At 32.7% G+C, this 18,844-nt stretch overlaps 1 protein-coding gene across 3 annotated transcripts in view; it reads left to right on the top strand.

Moving 5' to 3' along the window:
- The window catches only part of LOC106472371 (voltage-dependent L-type calcium channel subunit beta-2-like), a 55,120-nt gene that overhangs the window by 6,438 nt on the left and 29,838 nt on the right, over window positions 1-18,844 (top strand). For 2 of the 3 annotated variants that reach the window (XM_013933011.2, XM_022400956.1), the window contains exons 2-4: window positions 8,067-8,183; window positions 16,743-16,865; window positions 18,469-18,602. In XM_013933011.2, the coding sequence (XP_013788465.2) occupies window positions 8,067-8,183; window positions 16,743-16,865; window positions 18,469-18,602 (374 nt within the window). Of the gene's footprint in view, window positions 1-2,926; window positions 2,951-8,066; window positions 8,184-16,742; window positions 16,866-18,468; window positions 18,603-18,844 lie in introns of those variants that run through there. The other variant, XM_022400955.1, reaches the window with a different exon arrangement.

Genomic DNA, 18,844 nt, shown 5'->3' on the forward strand with positions numbered 1-18,844 from the left:
GTCGTCAGGATATACACACACACACTACATAAGCCAGTAAAATACAACATTTTTATTGTAATCATACTTAACCTGCCAGTTATGGTGGATTACAACATTTTTTTAGAGCTGTAAAAACATTAGGTTAAATCCATCTCTGTAAAACAAGTCAAAGCCGGTTTAAGTCGTCAGGATATACACACACACACTACATAAGCCAGTAAAATACAAATTTCTAAGAATCTGAGTGATCCTTTCAGGGATAGATGATTAATGGCAGGCTGATTTTAATGAAACTTTCTAATCTATCTCACTATAATAATCGGCTTAAGTATTTAGTCACGTGTATCGACGTTTTTACTAAATATGCATGGGTTGTTTTGCTCAACGATAAGAAAGATAGCACTAGTCAAAACTTACAAAAATAATTTACTCCCCAGTGGCTCAGCAGTAAGTATGTGGACATGGGGGTCTGCAGGAAGGGGAAGACGGAACATTTGCTCCCTCCCCCGAAGCTTGGAAGAAAATTTATTTGAATCCTTTTTTTTTTTGAAAAATGTATCAGAGAAAAGTGCTATTTAAATATGAATGACGAAATTAGGTTTGCATAAATAAGTCATAATCAGCCAGAGCGTCGCACTCAAACTTCAAAGCAAATCGCCTGTGCTCTCTGATGGTTTGGGCCCATCCCACGTAAAATAAACCCTGTGGATGCTAATGTATGTAGATTTATTATGCTCAGAATCGAGTTTTGATACCCATGGTTGGCAGAGTACAGATAGTCATTGGTTAGCGTTGTGCTTAACTACAAACAAACAAGTAAATCAACCAAATTGTAATACGGGGTCGAAAGCCATCCCCTGTGGCTCAACAGTAAGACTGACGGCCTTTAACGCTAAAAGGGCACATATATCTCTTGTGTTGTTTTTGCTGTTATAATGTCACCTTAGGTAGATATTTTTGCCGCCCCCACCTCCACGTGATCGCTCCAGAAATGAAGCCTTTGTATTAGTCATTAATCACGTGATCAAACTGTATTGTTTGATTGTTTTGAGTTTCGCGCAAAGCTACTCGAGGGCTATCTGCGCTAGCCGTCCCTAATTTATCAGACTAAAACTAGAGAGAAGAAAACTAGTCATCACCACCCACCGCCAACTATTGAGCTACTTCTTTTACCAACGAATAGTGGGATTGACCGTCACATTATAACGCCCCCACGGCTGAAAGGGCGAGGATGTTTGGTGGGATGGGGATTCGAACCCGCGACCCGCAGATTGCCAGTCGAGCCCGTAACCACCTGGCCACGAAATCAACTGTATGTGACTATTTTTCAGCAGTACTTTGACGAATTATTTCGAGACCTATAATATTTGAAGTTTTTTGGGAAGTAGTCTTTGCCGAATTACAGTATCCACAGTCTAGGGGCGTCGAGAGCCAGCCCAGGCCCAGGGATCAGTAATATCATCGACCTCCCCCCCTTTCATTCTATTTATTAACTTTTGGTGATTTTTAGAGTAAATAATAATAATAATAAAAAACAAAAACAGACCCACATCCCCCCCCCCCCACTCCCCGAAATTGGCACATCTGAAATGTAAAGTGAACGTGGTGTTGCTTTAATTGTCTTTCAAACCAGTGCACTTCCGGTTGCGCATGCTCAATGATACTGCTCAAACCCGCGAGAATCGTATGGAACACATTATGTTCTATGGTAACCATTTTTTACCATTTTTTTTTAAATTAAAATGAACGAATAATAAAACACATCTACAATAAAAACTGCCAGTTTGTTTACAGTTTTCTATACTATAATGCTTTTGGGAATTTTATGGACACTTTTCTTCAAAAACTTATTTTTACTTGGACAAGACTATCTAATAGCTATAGGTCCGGCATGGCCAGGTGGTCAGAGCGCTCGGCTCGCAATCTGAGGGTCGCAGGTTCGAATCCCCGTCTCACCTTTTGGCCGTGGGGGCGTTATAATGTGACGGTCAATCCTACTATTCGTTGGAAAATAGTAGCCCAAGAGTTGGCGGTGGGTAGTAATGAGTAGCTGCCTTACCTCTGGTCTTACACTGTTAAATTAGGGACGGCTATCTGCGCTAGCCGTCGTGCAGCTTTGCTCGAAATTCAAAAACAAACAAACAAACTAATAGCTATTCAAAAAAAAAAAAAAAGATAATAGAGCTTAGTTTGTGCTCCATTCTACAGACTTTATCCTAGTAAATTCTGGAAACTGCTGTTACACCAGTTACACAGTACATTGATTTATATAAAGTCGTTTATTTATATATAGGTCATTTTGAACTTTGAATTAGATAGTGATAAACTTGATGAATTAAAATGATTTATTTAAATAAAATGTAAAACATTTGACTTTTACAGTTAAATAGTGTATATAATTTTCCATTTTACTGCAGCAATGCTGTTTTTATTATCTAATACCAATTTCTCCGAAGGGGGACCAAAGGCCGCCTGGAGGGGTCACTTGTTTTAACCATTTGCACCACGATACAGTGGTGTGTTTGTCTGACAGTCAATCAGTAGACACTAAAGTGACGTCACATAAGAGACGCTAAATGTTGTAATTTGTACTGTCATGACGTCAGTAAAACGTGTCCATACCATGAATAACTAGTAAGACTTATTCACTCTACAGACTACAACACAACATATGTACTTCAAAACAAAGAACTAAAAATATTTGTTACTCTTAATTTTGATTTTATTTACTCTTGAAATATACACTTTCGGAGACCCTGCGCAAATATCTCTAGGTGTGGATGTATACATACTATTGATTGTAATACTGAACAGGATTGCGCATTGGCAAGCGTCACTGACGTCAAGTGATAGGCATATTGTTGGTATATAAATTGCCGCATGTAACCTCGTTAATTTGTAAGCGTATTTTAAGGTTGGTAGGGTGTGTTGTAGATATTTCACACTTCCAGTTTGGATGATTTCAGTTGTTAGTTTTAAGATATTTTTTGTCATTTTACATTGTTTATATATTACTTCTTAATGAATGTATGTTAAATATTTCTTTTATATGTTGAAGTGAAACGGTCTCAGAACACCATAGGTATTACATTTTTGTAGTAACTACGAAAATATAACGGCTATATAGTTTATAAAATGCAAAAATTTATTTGTAAGTTGTAAAATTGGCATTTTAAAAATAAAGAGAGTAATAACTTAACAGAAAATAGTATTGCTTAATATTATATTTAATTGTGGTTGTTTTATTGTTAATAATATTACAAATTTCAGTATAAGTTTTATATAAGTATGCGTTAAATTAGAAAGTGCGGTATGAATATAATGTATATATTAATTTCGAGATTGTACAAAACTTAAGTGATTTATCAACACTCAATATTTATATGCATTTCCACATTTGTTGTCATTAATTATAAGACAATTACTTATTAAATTGAGTGTCTTGTATACGTTTGACATTTTGTGAAGTAGAACATTTTGTCATATGTACATATATATTTATACGCCATAAACTGATAAAGTGTGTAGTATTGATATTTGAATTAATTTATAAAGCTTCTTTCTCAAATTTTTCACCTGCTACTTTTTTTTGCAAATTTACTGACGTCATTACCAAACATTATTGATTAGTAATAACTTTTATTTTTGGTAAAATTAATAAATTTCTAGAATTTTCATTTGTTAAGGCCTTCAAACAATCACAACAATGCATTCTTTTTTTGTGTGTGTGTTCTATTTTAACTACATAACCAACCATGCAACGGTTGCTTCATTGCAAAAAGAAAGGTGTGTTTCAAACTTGGTACACCTTTGTTATCATGGTCATCCAGTTTAGACTGGTATATTGCAAGATCATACACTTCTAATGTGTCTGCAGAACCACTAGGAAGTACCATGCAGGATTTATTCTTCATCCTGCATAGTGCAATGTCCTGCTTTATTATTTCATGATGCATGAGCAGTCATTTATATGTTGTTTTGAACTGTTGAACAGTTGGATTTTTATTACAACTCCAAGTTACAACTGACAACTTCAAGATAGCCTGACAGTAGAAAAAATATGTTCCAAGTAAACCTGGTTTAATCTATATGTTAAAAGATACTTCAATGATAGTGTGGACACTGATGTTAAAGTTTTATATAATTGCTACACAGATTTGGTTGCAGTTAGAAATCCAGTAAGTGATTTTTAACCCGAGTTGCATACATTCTTTACCTGGTGAAGTCGGGTAACTAAAAATAAACTTTTCTGTTTCTACTAGAAAAACGTTTCCAAAATGATTCATTAAACTCTTGTAATTCTTAGACAATGGATTTCTGGAGTTCAAAAAGCAAAGGGTCTATCAAATATTCTTATAAACCTAACTGTGATCTCGGTTCATTTAAACTTAAGTTAGTTGAATTTCAACCTTCAAGTGTACTGAACGATTTTGTGGCATCTGTCATACTTTAACTTAAAGCTTGTATGCAGAGTTAACTTTAATTTATCTGCTTTCAGCTGTGCATTGATCTTGATTTATTCTCTAGTTGTAAGAAGTTCATACAGTTTGTGCCAATTGGTAAAACTGACGTTTAATGTATTCAACGTATACACAGTTTAAAATTTTTCTCACGTACAAAAGTGTTTCGATTGACCTTTAGCATATGGAATATATCAAGTGCGACATAATTTGTGCATTTTTTTCATTGCTAGGATGAAAAAAACACAGCTCTAACTTTGCTGATGACATATTGGCACCAACTGCTAACATGGATCATTATTAACCAATGCCACAGATGTAAATGATACCACATTTGGTCATGCCATTGATAAAGAAACAAATCACCAAGTGCTTTTCAGTTGCTGTGTAGAGAAACAATCACACTTCTTGTGTAATGTCCCATAATGCCTTGATACTACTTTCGTTTAATAGACGAATATGTTGGAGAAAGATTAAAATTATTTGCCTTACAAAATTATTGGTCTCGGTGGAGTAAAACTGTCATGGCAAAAGTTGGAAATATACTTTGCCATTCAATTTATTTTTCATTTTAATAAGCAGTGTCCTTTTAAAGATTTCCAAACAAGTATCAGAAAAAGTGCTATTGGTGGATATTAAATTTTCTTTTCTCTGAGCTTGCATAGTAACCTTTAGTGTATAACAGTGCATTTCATATGCCTGCTATTTTGTCTTGAAAACTTTGATTTTTTTTTCCAGGTGTGTTCAGATGATCAACTGTTTTGTCAGTTTTTCTTCTAGAGGTTGTAGTTCTGTCGTGTACAACATGATAGCCATGACCTAGAATTATTCGATCTTTAGCATTGCTCTGGACAGATGTTGTACTTGTGATAAGTGGATCTGAAGCAACATTGTCAAGTGTACTTGAATTGATTTACTTTCATACTGGTGTCCTTTTTTTTGGCAAACTGCAAATGAATCGTGATATATAACTTGAATCAATAATTTACTAAAGCCGTTTATATTTTTTTACTATTTTTTTTAAATGAATACTTCATTACATATACAACCTTATTTATCGCTGACTGTTGTAATTATTATCATATTTATTCATTATTAACTTCTAAAGAAATACTGTACTACCACTCAAACATTTTTGACTGCATAGACAGACTTAGCAACAAGCACCATTATATTGGCTTAAGTACAGAAATGAATCTTTATAAAAATAACAGTGGTATTGTAACTTCTCATTAAATTTCAAATATATTCTCACTGATTTCACAGAGATGTTCTTTTAGGATACATATTAGAATACTATAAGTAGTTAATTTAAAATATGCTAAAAATTTCCTATTGATAAGTATATTGCCAGGTTTAGGCATGATTTCATTTACTTATTTAGCTTTGTTACAGCAAAAATTATCCAGAAAAAAGACTTCAGCAATTGATAAACGTTATATAATAATGAATTCAAACAAAATTAGGCAGCTTAATATCAACCCGACATTTTCTAAGAATAAACACATCCCAAGTTTCGACAGTTTAAAGAAATGTTTGAATAATTAGAACAGCATACTTTGAAATCGTGATGATGGTATACCTTTTCTAGGTCCTCAGGAAATGAAAATGCAATGGGCAAAGCATTGTCTCTGAGTGAAACATTTTGACCTTGTTTTCAAAATGTTTAAAGCACAACCTAAAGGCTTTTGGATACCAGTTCACTCTCCAAATGTTATTATTAACAATCCATTTTAAACGAGTTGTCTCCACAGAAAACTTCATGGAATTTGAAAATGCTAAAATCGACTTGAGTTGACTACTAGAACTACCACATCATAATAAAACTAAGGGAAAACTCGAAACTTGTATGTTATCAAAAGTCAAAGTTTGTCTCAGATGAGCAGTGGGTGTTACTATAGTGTTTGGTGTACAAAGGTATTTACACTATAGCATCCAATCTACACAGATACTATCATCATCACCATTTTAATGAGTCACTAAAACATAATTTATTGCTAACTGATTTATATCTATCCATGTTCTTGTTCAGTAAATAATAATAATTAATAAGTTGTGTGTTCCAAAAAAAGTACCTTAAGTTTAGGTTTTAATTGTGCTAGTTTCGATTGTTAGAATTTATTTCATTCTAATTATATTTGCCTTCAAAATGTTATGTAACGGTATCTTGTACTTTATTAGTTTAAAAACATTATTTATAATAAATGACACCAGTTTCAAATAAACAAAAGTTAAAATGGTGAAGATGATAGCATCTCTGTAGTCTGCACACTATAGTGTAAATATCTTTCTAGACTGCACGTTATAGTAGCACCGAGTAATGTTACTGCCATTGGGCCTTAAGTTACTTAGTACTATATCCAACAATGTTATACTAATATCTAGGCAGTGGCAAATCAATTTATGTTAATTTATTCATGGAGAAAAAACATGTGAACTTGTTATTGAAACAACACGGAACCAGCTCTTATTTTATTTTTACAATGCCATGCAACAAACACTGGCACTTTAGATACAGGCTGTAACTTAAACTTTACATTATGTCTTAGAAAGTGAAATATGAAAAGGGACTAATAAATCTATATAACTTCCATTTTCTTCATGTGAAAGGTTCGGTCCTCAAACCAGTTCAGTATAGAGATTCATGATACATACCAGCTATGCTGTAAGTTTAAGAAACTTATGATGTGTTAAGCTTTGAGACAACATTAAGTGCTAATATTGTAGAATATGTACGATTTGTTTACAAATTTACTTATGTCAATCTTGGACTTTTAAATTCAACTCATTTGGTTGTTTATAATAACAATGCCACAGATGAATCTAGATCACTGTATAATACATTGGTAGATATGATTTTTCAGCTTGTTTTTAAACTTGATTTAAAAGAGAGACATTTTTATAACATTTTCTTTATAGCTTATTGGTAGTTAATAACTTTTTTATAAAAACAGGTTAAATGCGGAGGCCTTTTTTTCCCATATTCTTCTTACTTGTTCGTTACGGCTCGAAATCAAATTTGTGTAGAAAATAGCACTTCAGAAAGAACTATCTTTGGTCTCTCATAAGTTATGAAATGCTATTTATCACACACCAGTGATTTTGAGCCACAACTGATGGATTAAGGAGATATGTAAAAAAACAACCACAACAAAAAAACTGCAGATAACCACTGTTTTTATAGCAATTCTGAGGCCTATTTGTTTTCAATGTTTTGCAATTTTTGACGTTTTAACCATAGCTTAGTAAATTTTGTTCAAGCCTACACTTTACAGTATGCTGAGAATTGACTGATTCACCAACGTGTTATATGTATATATATTCTAAGTGAGAACTTGGTAGCAACTCCACATCTAAGTTTTTTTACATTCAAATGCGTATCATATTAGCAATCGATGTCTTCGAAGGAAAACGAAGTTTGATTATAAACAAGATTACGACACTTATAATATACTACATTGTTTATTGACATATTATGTTGTCTTCATTTTGATTGACTTATAAATTCCTTATATAAATTGGTTTGGTAAACAAATTTGATATAATTGTTGCAGGTTCAAGTAATTTATATATGTAAGTGAATACAAGAGTATTATTTATATGTGAACTTAAAATATTTTTCAGGGATCTGCAGATTCAAATTATAGCCAACCATCGTCAGACCTGTCTCTGGACGAGGAAAGAGAGGCGCTTCGGCGGGAGACTGAGAGGCAGGCTCTTTTAAAGCTTGAGAAGGCTAAGGTATTTTTTATAACATTAAATAATAAATATAGTTTATGCTAGCATGAAAATCCCAAAGGTTTTTCTAGATTTAAACTAATAATTTAGCCAGTGAGTACTGTTGCTTGTATTTGCATTCGATTAAAACTTGTTTATCATTTAGTATTTCTTTCGAGTGTTTCTATTAATGAAAACTACCTTATAGTTTAATAAAATATAAAAATGGTTTCCATTTAAGTCAAGCACAAAATATTGTTCATTTGAGACATAGGAGAAATGTGCAATTTAGTGTGTCACAAATCATTGCACAGATAATTCAGGTGCTACTTAACACAAATCATTGCACAGATAATTCAGGTGCTACTTAACACAAATCATTGCACAGATAATTCAGGTGCTACTTAACACAAATCATTGCACAGATAATTCAGGTGCTACTTAACACAAATGATGAAGGAATTCGTACATTGTTAAATTAATTCAGTGCTAGGTATTTGCATAACCCATTATTCAGCCAAGGAAATAAGGACTTCTGATCATAATTAAAGTGTTAAATTAGGGCTTCGTGGTCAGTGTTGAATCCAGACCTTTCCACTGGATTGGGGGGTGATGAGAAGCTGTAGGAATGAATTAAAATTCAGGTTTGACAAAATGGGAATTAAAATACTTGACTTCACAAGTTTACAATGATATATTTTATTATTATTGGTTATCACATTTAAATAAATTTGCAAACAAGAAAAAGTAACCCAAAATATGTTCAGATGTTTCACTGTAGCTACCCTTAGAAAAAAATTAATGTGTCTGAGTTTTTTCTGTGCATATATGTTGATAGCCCTTGAGAACAAGGTGTCTGAAAGTACATTAGGCCTCTCGATGCTAATTTTCGTGGAGCTTTGAAGTGTGTTTTGTTCCATCAACTTTATTAGCGTATTACAGTTCATGCAGCTGAAAGAATTCTTAACTCCAGCTTTGTTTACGTATGTCAAACAGTTGCTCTGATATTCCATCTATTGTTTTAGAGAGTATAAGATGAGGAGAAATCAAATGTTCATATGTCATAGTGTGTGGGATTTCTTCTTTTGCTAAGAAGTAGAAGCTTCTCACAAACGTATCCATTTCTTCCCTGTTGCGACTACATTCCTGACTCGACTGTTGAACAAGTAAACTATGAACTGGTCTTTTAAGACCTTCTTCATGAAGCTTATGCATTGCTTGAGCATGTTTCTCATATTTAGAATGTTTGTCGAGTTTCCTGGTATTCCCAGTTGCTTTTTGAAAGTTGATGAACAGAGTTGTTATGGAAACACCACCTGTTCTATGTAGTGCATCTAAATCATTTTGTTTTTTTAATTCTTGGCAGTACTTACAAAACTTCCATCAAAAGAATGGTTTAAAAAGCAGCCATTCATATTTCTCTTCCAATTTCTTCTGGTATTTAACTGAAGAAGTTGCAGTAGCATGAGTTAACGAATCAACATCACTCGGCTGCTTAACTTCAGTTTGAGCCAGAGACTCAGCATCAGTACCACTACTCACTACCTGTAGTCTAGGTTTCTTTGTAACAAACTATAGAATTGATTTCTGTGACATACTTCACCACAGAAAAGTTCAAATCACAACGTTAAAAAATGCACAAAACAACCAGATAACATTACTATACAAATAGTTTCAACACAGGCTTATAAAGCAATGAACTGCTTTTCTAGAAACGTCCAGACGTCTATTAGTGTCTACACACCTTGAGAAATTTGAAAAATGTTCAGTAATAAGTCTATGTTTACCTTATACGATCTAACTCTTAATTCTGGATTCTATGATACAAGCCTCTCCTTCTCGTAATACACATTGGCTAGCTGTCAAGGCCAAACACGCCTTTCTTTGAGAAGTCACCAGAATTTTGCATTATTCTCTTTGTATGATCATTCTGTCCATGTGTTCGATGAAATTATAGTAAATCCTGACTCATGTGTCACGACTTTCATTAAGTTATTAACATCACTCTGTAAAAAAAGAAAAAGTAATGTCTGTAAAAAGGAAAAAAATAGTTAAAATATTTCAGGAGGGTTGCACAGGGGGAATCCCCCCCTGAATTCAATACTGTTCATGGCGTAAGTATTACAAGTGTTAGATTAGTCTTAGTGAGTGTTATATGACTTTAGCAACAATTTAGCTTATTGGTATATTGTAAACCAGGCTTAATATATATTCTTATTTTAAAAATAAAACTATTACTTTAGTGAAAATATAAGCTAGTTATAAAATACTGTAATATATTTAACCCATTCGCTGTGGCTTGGAAGTATATTTTCCAGTGCTCCCACCCCCTCACACTGCTACTGAGACAAATGTTTCCCATTGTCGATGCCTTCCTCTGTTGGGTCCAGATTCATTATCTTGGCTGTCATCACTAGATGGAGAGATAGCATCCCCTTGTCTCATTGCCTCTTCATCATCACACATTTAAACACAACTTGACTCACTGTCAAGCATATTTACCTAGTAATTAGGGTTACTACTCACTACTCTAGCATGGTCAGCATGCATCTGTCATACATTCCGCTTACGCATCTTGTTAGTTACTGAAGGGCTGAGTGGAAAACATTGAAGGAAACCATATATCAACATTAGTCGGGATGCCAATAAATACTTTCCAACTCATTTTACTCCCATTTGTCATGCGCAGCAATTTTAAATGACAGTGGGGAAACATTTGTCCCAGTCTCAGTGTGAGGGGGGGGTGGGGGCACTGGAAATTAAAAACCCTAGCTGCAGTGAAAGGATTAACACTGACATTAGGCTTAACAGTGTTGTCAGTAGGCTACTTGTATTTAATGTTCATTAGCTTACAATGGTTAAGAGTAGTGCAAGTGTTTGTGGTTTGGAAGGTGTGATAGGTGCAAGAAGTGGGTTTTATTTGGGAACTCAGGAAGCTAACAGTGAAGATGTATAAGTTGTATGTAGAGTTTCAGGATGGAAGAGAAATTTGAGGCTATACTAAGTAGAGTAGGGGCAGTAAATAAAGAGAAAGGTCAAGAAGAACTTAGCATTTGCGTGTGAAGGGTAAAGTGGCTAATAATGACTCTTAGGAAGTTAGAAACATTACTAATAGGTGCTAGAAATAGTAAATTTTATTGTAATGAGGAGGATAAGTAACAGATTTTAGTGATTATCTTGTTCAAATGGGGAACTAATAGAGGAAAGGAAAACAAAAGGGACAAATAGGGATGGGAATGAACAAATTTAAGGAGGTTATAGTTATAAGTGATTCTTTACTATGGTATGTGGATAGGAGAAATAATTATATTATGCCATCCAGGGGCGGAGGATATAAGTGACGGAATAAGTAAGAGGTGCAAACAGTGATACAATCTTTGTAATGCACATAGGCGATAATGATATAGGAAAGGGATATCAGAGGAGCTTATTCATACGAGGGATTGATAAAGGTATTTAAAGAAAAGGACCAAAACATATTAATTCTGTTAGGTCTATCATTAATACTAATTTTGTACATTACAATAATAATAGTTTGGTCTATCATTAAAACTAATTCTGTACATTACAATAATAACAGTTTAGCCTATCATTAAAACTAATTTTGTACTTTGTTCCTACACTATAATTTTCTCAACATTTTATTTTCTCTTCATTATTCTGGCCCTCACCATTGTCTAGTCCCAGTTTAAAGCTGCCCTTAAAGTTAAGTTCACACCCTCTTTTCAAGTAACCCAGCCCTTACGCTATTTAAATGTAAGCCATCCATTACAAAAAGCTTCCTTTTCTCGTTTAATTGATTTCACAAATCCAACCTGCTTGTCCTTATATATTAAGGTAAGCCTAGCATCCCCCTCCCACCAGTGACCTACTTATGATTTCATTCCCACAATTATGTCTCAGCTGCATTCCAATAACAGTTTAGCTTATCATTAAAACTAATTTTGTACATTACAATAATAACAGTTTAGCCTATCATTAAACTAATTTTGTACATTACAATAATAACAGTTTAGCTTATCATTAAAACTAATTTTGTACATTACAATAATAACAGTTTAGCCTATCATTAAAACTAATTTTGTACATTACAATAATAACAGTTTAGCCTATCATTAAAACTAATTTTGTACATTACAATAATAACCGTTTGACCTATCATTAATACTAATTTTGTACATTACAATAATAACAGTTTAGCCTATCATTAATACTAATTTTGTACATTACAATCATAACAGTTTATTGTAATGTACAAAATTAGTTTTAATAATAGGCCAAACTGTTATTATTGTAATGCTGGAATGGTAAGGAATAAAATAGATGATTTTTAGAGCATAGTCGAAACAGAGGATTTTCAACTAATGGGAGTAACTAGTTAAATGTGGACATTATCGATGATAGGAATTTCTTTGAAATGCAGAGTTATTGGTATTTAATATGGATTGAGTGCTATAAAGAGGGGAAGGAGTGGCTCTATGTGTAAAATTTCTGTTACATCCTGTTGAAGTTGAGGATATTAAAACTAGTAACAAAGAGTTTGAATCTGTTATTGGTTATAAGGGGGGGAGAAGGCTTTTAGTTGGAAGTTGTTACAGACCAGCAGATGTAACTGATGAAATTAATGAGAATGTCTACGGTGAGATAATGAATTTAACCATAAATTAGTTTATAATTATGGGAAATGTTAGAGTTAAACCATGAGGGAGACAGGTTTTTAGAAGTCTTTCAGGATGGATTTTGTCACCAACTGGTGACAAAACCAACTAGAAACAATGCTATTTTATTAGAGTTATTGATAACTACCAATATATAAATAACTGATAGGGTGAAGATGGGGAAACATTTGGGTGCAAGTGATCATTGCTCAATTATGTTTGATGTTTTGCTGCAGATGGAGATCAGGAATAACGAGATTTTGGTTACCAATAGAAAAAAAAATTAGAGATGAGAAAAGAAGTGGTAGGACAAATAGGATTTTAGGTTGTATCTACCAAAATATTTAAAGTAAGTCTAAAGAGGTTATAATGTCATTATATAGGTCATTGGTTAGGCCACATTTGGAGTACTGTGTTCAGTCTTGGACTCTTTACTCTAAGAAGGACAAGAAACTGTTTGAAATGGTTCAGAGGAGGGCTACTAGGATGATACTTGGAATGGAGAGGTTATCATATGAGGATATGCAAGATCTCTGAAACTGTTTTATTTTGAAAAAGAGTTATGTCGGATCTCGTTGAGGGGTTTAAGGTTGTTAAGAGAATAGAGAGTGTTAATGCATCGTACTTTTTTGTACATAATGGTAACTGAAACATAAATTCTGATAGGATAAGAGTCGTCTTCAGCTAAGACAGGGTGGTTGACATTTGGAATGGGTTGCCTTCAGATGTGGTGGATGCAATTAATTTTAGAAGGTTTAAGGGAAGGCTTGATAAATATTTGGATGATAGCGGGCTGGCTTTTTGAGTGTTGTATTTTCATTTTAAAGTTTAGTAGATGGGGTGTTCTTGATGGACTAACAGGTCCCTTGTTGTCCATAGATTATATGCTCAAAATATGTATCTGTGTTTGTGTTGCTGAATATTATGGATCGTAAAACTTTGATGGTTATAATTTATTGTACAATATTCAACTGGTTTCATATAAAATTTTAATTATTTGAAGAACCATTTTCGGAATGTTTATTAAGGTTGAATTATATAAGGAAATGAAAAATAGATTCCTACACTCGTAACAGAATGGTTTTATTAGAATGAGCTTTGACACGTTACATTGGTTACAGTAAAGTTGCACTGTCAGTATGAAATGTTAAAATAAGGAATTGTTTTTTTTTTTTAGAATTGTATAATATACTGAGTAATTTGTCTAAATCGTAAAGTATCCAAGAAAATTAATTGTTTCATGATATGAATGGTATAGAATCAGAATTGTAAATTCACAGTTGTTTGGCATCCTCTGAATAGTGCTAGCTGATATGAAGTTCAATGTTATTTTTGTTACATATGTTTGTGTGTGTGTATGTTGACAGGTTAAGTTGTATGTACAAAAACACACATTAGTGACACACTGGGAATAACAAGTTAAAGAAGGCAGACTAAATGGAGAAAAATACAGAAATTTAAAAGGTTTAATAATATTAGAACTGTAATGAAATGAATGCCCATTGTAATTACATTGTATAGGTCAATGGATAGGCCTCATTGGAGTATTGTGTTCAGTCTTGAGTTCCTTACCTTAGGAAAGACATTGAATTATTGAAAAGAGTACAGAGGGGAACTGATTGAGGTGTAAAAGATTGTTAAAAGAATCGATAGTGTTGATGTTTCATGTTTTTTCATACTTAAGTGGAGGAAAATGGTAGGACTAGAGGACACAAGTATAAATTTTGGCTGGGTAAGAGTCATCATCAGCTAAGACTGATTTATTCTTGTAACAGACTGGTTGGTCTTTGGAATGGATTACTTTCAAATCTGGTGTATATTGCAGAGTTTAGTGTATGGGACAACCTATACAGACCAACAGATCCCTTGTTGTCCTTAAATTTTGTCAGTAATTAAAAATATTTAGGACTTTCATTATAAAACATTAAAAAGGTGGACAGTGGTGTACATTGTTGACCAAAATATCATTTAATCATGCATATGTATCATTATCAGTGAAAACAAGTCAAGTCAAAATATGACAAGAATAAAACACTTCATTCAATTAGAACCTCAAGACACACAAAAATGTTAATTACTTATCATGTAATTCTTTATTTTGACTATTTACAAACACATGTAAGGTGAAATCTGGGTAGTATTGCCATGAAATGAATACTGTTGCCCTTTCTACTTGGCATATACAAAAATCTGTATTTAAAGATTTATTTTGGCTTACAAAATGTAATGTATGAATTCAAAGAGTATAACCTGATATTTACTGGTAGGGTTATAGATACTATTAATCCAAATAAATTGGTATCTTTTTCTGTTTTTACCCATTTTTATTCCTTTGATTTTTTTAATAATATTTATTTTGTTCTTTTCTGTTGTTTTTGATCACTTATTTTCACATTTGTTAGCTAATTTGGTTCTGTACTTTCATATACTCTTTAGATAATCTTACCCCTTTGATTATGTTAAAAATTTATGTACGTCTGTTATGGTTTTGGGATATATTTACCCAATGCAATTTCAAATACCCTTAAATTAACAAAATATTTTTTCTTTGCACAGCTTTTACTTTGTTGTATTAACTACTAGAAATTACTAGAACTGTAAGTTCTCATTATAATATACTTAAAAGATGTATTTAATTTGCATCATAATATTATGGAAACCAGTGTCAGTATAGTTTATAATTGCACAATAGATGGACTGTGTTGTATATTTTAGCCAATCTAAACCTAGTTGGGTTTTCTCCTATTTTGATCCTTCAGCTTATACCTGGCTTTTGGCTTGAGTTTGAGTAAATATTTTTCTGAAAAATTGTCCAAAAGATATGAGAATAATTTGAGATTTTGAAAGTTCAAGAAATTTTGGGTCATGGAAAAGGAGAAAAGGGGGCATGAATTGAGAAGGAAAAAACAAACAAACAGGAAATAGTAAAATAGGGAAAATGAAACTGCATATTGATTATTGGATTGTGTTATTGAAACTGTGGCACTGTTGTCAACCAGTTAGACGTAGTGAAGAATTTTAGGAGTCTTGATTAAAGGTACAGGAAGGAGTATCAAATATTGGGGAACTTTGGACCTGTATGAATAATCATCATACTTCTCTTTCCTAAGTTAAGAAAAAGTAAAGCTCTGAGAGCCTGACTAGAGGAAGCCACAGTGTTGGGCAACACAATTCAAAGTATTAAATCATTGGTTTAATAATGGACAGGTGAAGTAAAACCTGCTTACTGTGTATTGTGTTGCCCAAAACTGTGACTTCCTCTAGTCAGTTAAACCAATGAGTTAATACTTTGGATAATGGACAGGTAAAGTAAAACCTGCTTACTGTGTAAAACTCAATAGCTTAAAAGATCATTCACAAGGTAAGAATTTTAAGTCAGAGGTTCCCAACTGCCATCTTCTAGGGAGATCTCATCCGGTCCACAAAATGATTAAAAATGTACCTTAGATACAGCTACTGAAGTATATTGTTTTACAGTGTAAAATAAAAGAATGTTAAAAAGTTGACATGGTATAAAGAGGTCTAGAAATTTTATGGGATTGAAACTAGCCAGTGGAGCCCCCATTTGAAACAAAGTTGGGAATAATTTACATAAATGATATCAGACATTTTTCTCAATCCACAGACATGTAAAACTTCAATGTCTGTTATCCAGTTACTTGGACTTACAAAAGCTAGTGTTGATAACATTAAATTGAAATGTTTTTAACTAGTTAAAATGTTGATAGTTTTATCCATTGCAAACTAAATACTTTCAAAACTATAAGTTTATTTTATTTGGCTTTAATTGTGAAAAGTTTTGGTGCATTTTGTATACAGAAAAAATTCTAAGTTTATTCTAAGATTCATCTCTTTAACCATTGTTTTTTCAACTCATACTTTGCTTCATTTTACGGTTTAAAAAAGTATTTATTTATTTCTAAAGACAAAGCCTGTGGCATTTGCTGTTCGTACTAACGTTGCTTATGATGGAACATTGGATGACGATAGCCCTGTGCATGGATGTGCCATTTCCTTCGAAGTTAGAGATTTTCTCCATATCAAAGAGGTGTGTCTTATATTTTCAAGAGTGTTTACTATCAAATCATATTTTAACACTTTACAATATTCAGCAGTTTATTTTGTAACAATAATAAATATATATATAACTATGACTCTCTTCAGGTAGCCAAATGCCTCGTCATCTAGTTAGTGACGCGCATGAATGGATTAACGAGATTTCCACTGTCCCTATCTACTATCTAGTGCAACCACAGCCAAGGGAACGGGCTTGGAGAAATCAGCTGTAGGCTACTTATGACGATGTATATTTTAAGAGAACATAATGGAATCCTACATGTTAAAACTTTGTGTGAGCTTCCATTAATTGAAAAAAAAGGGTTTAACAGTTTTATATTTTCCATTAAGTTTCGTTAACTTTGAATCAGATAAGAACTAAAAATGAACCAGTAATGTATAACTAATTTAGTATGCTTTTCATACTTATGGAGATTAGAATACATTGTTTTGTCATTTGAGTACCCTTACTGTTAACAGTGTTTATGGCCATAACTTCAATAACATCTTACAAGGTTCAGCCAGCTAAAGATACTCAGGTTAGTCTTAAGTTCGTACACTAAACTAATGAAGGTTCTAAGGGTTTCAAGATACAGCATATCTGAACTTCCAGAAAAGTACATATGAAGGCTTAAAGATTTTGTAGATATCTAACAGCAAACCAAAATGTTGTTACAGATACAAAGCTCCTTCAGTGCCTTATACAAACCTATTTGTAAAACGTTGTCAGTTGCAATCGAAGAAAACTGACAAAGTTACATGTATATAAATATTTTTATATGTATACATTTATGTGAATTTCATGAAGAAAAATTAATTATCAAACTTGTATAATAAAACTTCGTGGTGGTGCCATGCAGTTGATAAAACTCACTATTTTGAGTGCTGGTGAGAGTCCACAAGTTGTATACATGTCATTCAGTTACAACTTTGAGACATTTACTATTTGGACAAAGACATGTTTCTTGCAGAAAAAAGGCTTAACTGACTCATTCGGATCTAATAAAACTAAAATTATATCTGTGAATAATAACAAGATGTTTTAATTTTTTTATTCTCCATTTTAACAGTGTTTTGAATCAGGTACACTTGTTTTTAAAGTTTAGTGTTGAATATGTATTAAAAACTTGTTATCTTGACTTTGTCAAGACTGTTATTTACATATTTTGATTAATAATGGTATCACACATACGAATATTTCAGCTGGTAATAATACGACAGAATTTCGGATAACATATAAGTATGTAAAGTGTATCTAGAAGGTAGGTTTGAAGTGTACAAAATATGTAACTTGCTGTCCAGAGAGAAAGGTTTAAAAAATTCATATTTGGTCATAAGTTTACTGATTATTACAAGTCTAATGTTTTCTTGATTACATAAGAACACAGTCACCTAAATTATGTTTTTAACCCAAGGTATGCATGGTACAGTAATTAGATATTTACTTATATTTAAACATACAAAGAGTAGTAAATTTAAGATATTATTATTGACAGCTATATGAATTTTTTTTTATATTATGCTGCTAGAAGAACTTTAGAAATAAGCCACATTTATGGTAAATAAACCTGTATTCCATCCTTTTATTTTAACAGAAATACAACAATGATTGGTGGATTGGAAGGCTTGTTAAAGAAGGATGTGAAGTTGGTTTCATTCCAAGCCCTGTCAAATTAGAAAACCTAAGGCTACAACAGTCTCAATCTCGCAGTAGTAAACTATATACCAGGTCTGTAGGTCACATTGCACATATGAATTATTTTTCATATTGTTTATGTCACTCAAGCAACTTCTTAAATTAAACAAAGAACCAAAAGTAAAACGTTTAAGACTAAACTAATACAAATTAAACATGATGCTGCCAAAGAACTAAAAATAAAACAGTTAAGACTCACTTAATACAAATTAAACATGATGCTGCCAAAGAACTAAAAATAAAACAGTTAAGACTCACTTAATACAAATTAAACA

The sequence above is a fragment of the Limulus polyphemus genome, unplaced genomic scaffold, assembly GCF_000517525.1.
Source record: "Limulus polyphemus unplaced genomic scaffold, Limulus_polyphemus-2.1.2 Scaffold5277, whole genome shotgun sequence".
NCBI lineage: Eukaryota > Metazoa > Arthropoda > Merostomata > Xiphosura > Limulidae > Limulus > Limulus polyphemus.